Raw genomic sequence first — 1,607 nt, 5'->3', positions numbered from 1 at the left:
GGGGGGGGGGGGTTTGCCGGGGGGGGGGGGCTTCGGCACCTGCCGGAGCACCGGCACCTCCCTCTCCGGCACCAGCTGACCGCGGCCCCTGGTTTTGTGTTGCAGCTTCCCTCCTTCGCCCGCCGCTCGAACATCCTCACGGGGCTGCAGGACCCCGCCGTGGACAACAGGCCAAAGCTGGATCTCGGCTCCTCCGGCAAGAGCCAGCAGCACCAGTATGAACTCAACAGCAAGAAGCACCACCAGTACCAGCCCAACGGCAAGGAGAGCGGCATGAAGCACCAGTCCCACAGCAAAGGGAAGTATTACTACCAGCTGAACAGCAAGAAGCACCACCACTACCAGCCGGACCCCAAGATGTACGAGCCCCACTACCAGCCCAGCAGCAAGGAGCCACAGAGCCAGGCCTGCTTGGACAGTAACAAGAGCCCCCTGGTCGCCCACCCAGACAAGTGGGCTCACGGCCCGGCCAAAAACCTGCTGGGCCCGGTCAAGAACCTCGCCCCGGAGAGCAAGAACGGGGCCGAGAAGAACCTGTCCAGTGGTACCGGGCCTCCCCCCCGGGACAGGGTGGCCAGCAACGGCCTCGGGGGCAAGATGAAGATCGTCAAGAACAAAAACAAGAACGGGCGCATTGTGATCGTCATGAGCAAGTACATGGAGAACGGGATGCAGGCGGTGAAGATCAAGTCCGGGGAGCCTCCCCGGAAGCGGGCCGCGGAGGAGAGGACTCCTAAGAAGGGTGGGGAGGAGAAGCTGGAGGCTTGGAGGAAGCCGGGGGAGGAGAGGGTGGTGGGCAGCAACGCCCTGAGCAAAGGCGAGGGCGAGGGCCGGCAGCCCCCCGCGGAGCTCGAGGAAAGTCCCCGAAAGACTCCCCTGGCCAAGGAGCTGCCCCTTCCTCCGGCGGAGCAGCCCCTGCAGCTCACCACCAAGCCGGACCTCGTGCCCTGGTCCCTGAGTCCCGTCTGCGAGCACAGCCCTTCCTCCATGGGACTGAACCTCTCCAGCCCCGGCTCGCGGAAGCGCTGCCTGTCGGAGCCGCACGCGGAGCGGGAGCCGGGCAAGAAGCGCTTGACCTCCCGGAGCATCAGTGCCCCCACCTGCCTCAGCCCCCCGGCCCCGGAGCGGCCGGAGCCGCCCGCCCAGCCGGAGGTCATCCTGCTGGATTCGGACCTGGACGAGCCCATAGACTTGCGCTGCGTGAAACCGCGGGCGGAGGGCGAGCTGGCCCTGGCGCAGGTGAAGCCGGAGGTGCCGCCCGCGCCGGCTGAGAAACCGGCCGCGGAGCCTCCGCGGCCCCAGGAGGCCGTGGAGGAGGAGGAGGAGGCCGAGTCCCTGCAGGAATTCAAGCCCTTCTTTGGGAATATAATTATCACAGACGTGACCGCGAACTGCCTGACCGTGACCTTCAAGGAGTACGTGACGGTGTGAGGTGGGACGGCGGCTGCTCCCCGTGGGAGCTGCCTGCCCGTCCTGGGGCCGCCGGCCCCACCGCCTCCCTCTAAGGTACTGGTGCCCCTTCCCCGGAGCCCACGTGCCCCCTGCCCACGCCGCGGCGGCCGAGCCCGCCGTCTCCGCCGAGGGGACGCCGGCGCAGGGCCGGGCAC

At 68.0% G+C, this 1,607-nt stretch overlaps 1 protein-coding gene across 1 annotated transcript in view; it reads left to right on the top strand.

Moving 5' to 3' along the window:
- CBX4 (chromobox homolog 4) overlaps window positions 1-1,431 on the top strand; it is a 10,563-nt gene extending 9,132 nt beyond the window's left edge. The window contains exon 4 of the mRNA XM_010578711.1: window positions 106-1,431. Within this exon, the coding sequence (XP_010577013.1) occupies window positions 106-1,431 (1,326 nt within the window). The remainder of the gene's footprint in view (window positions 1-105) is intronic.
- The last annotated feature ends 176 nt before the right edge of the window (window positions 1,432-1,607 follow it).

Source organism: Haliaeetus leucocephalus, unplaced genomic scaffold (assembly GCF_000737465.1).
Source record: "Haliaeetus leucocephalus isolate CR32 unplaced genomic scaffold, Haliaeetus_leucocephalus-4.0 Scaffold646, whole genome shotgun sequence".
Classification (NCBI taxonomy): domain Eukaryota; kingdom Metazoa; phylum Chordata; class Aves; order Accipitriformes; family Accipitridae; genus Haliaeetus; species Haliaeetus leucocephalus.
The sequence above is the reverse complement of the archived record's forward strand: the minus strand, read 5'-3'. Positions and strand labels throughout refer to the sequence as shown.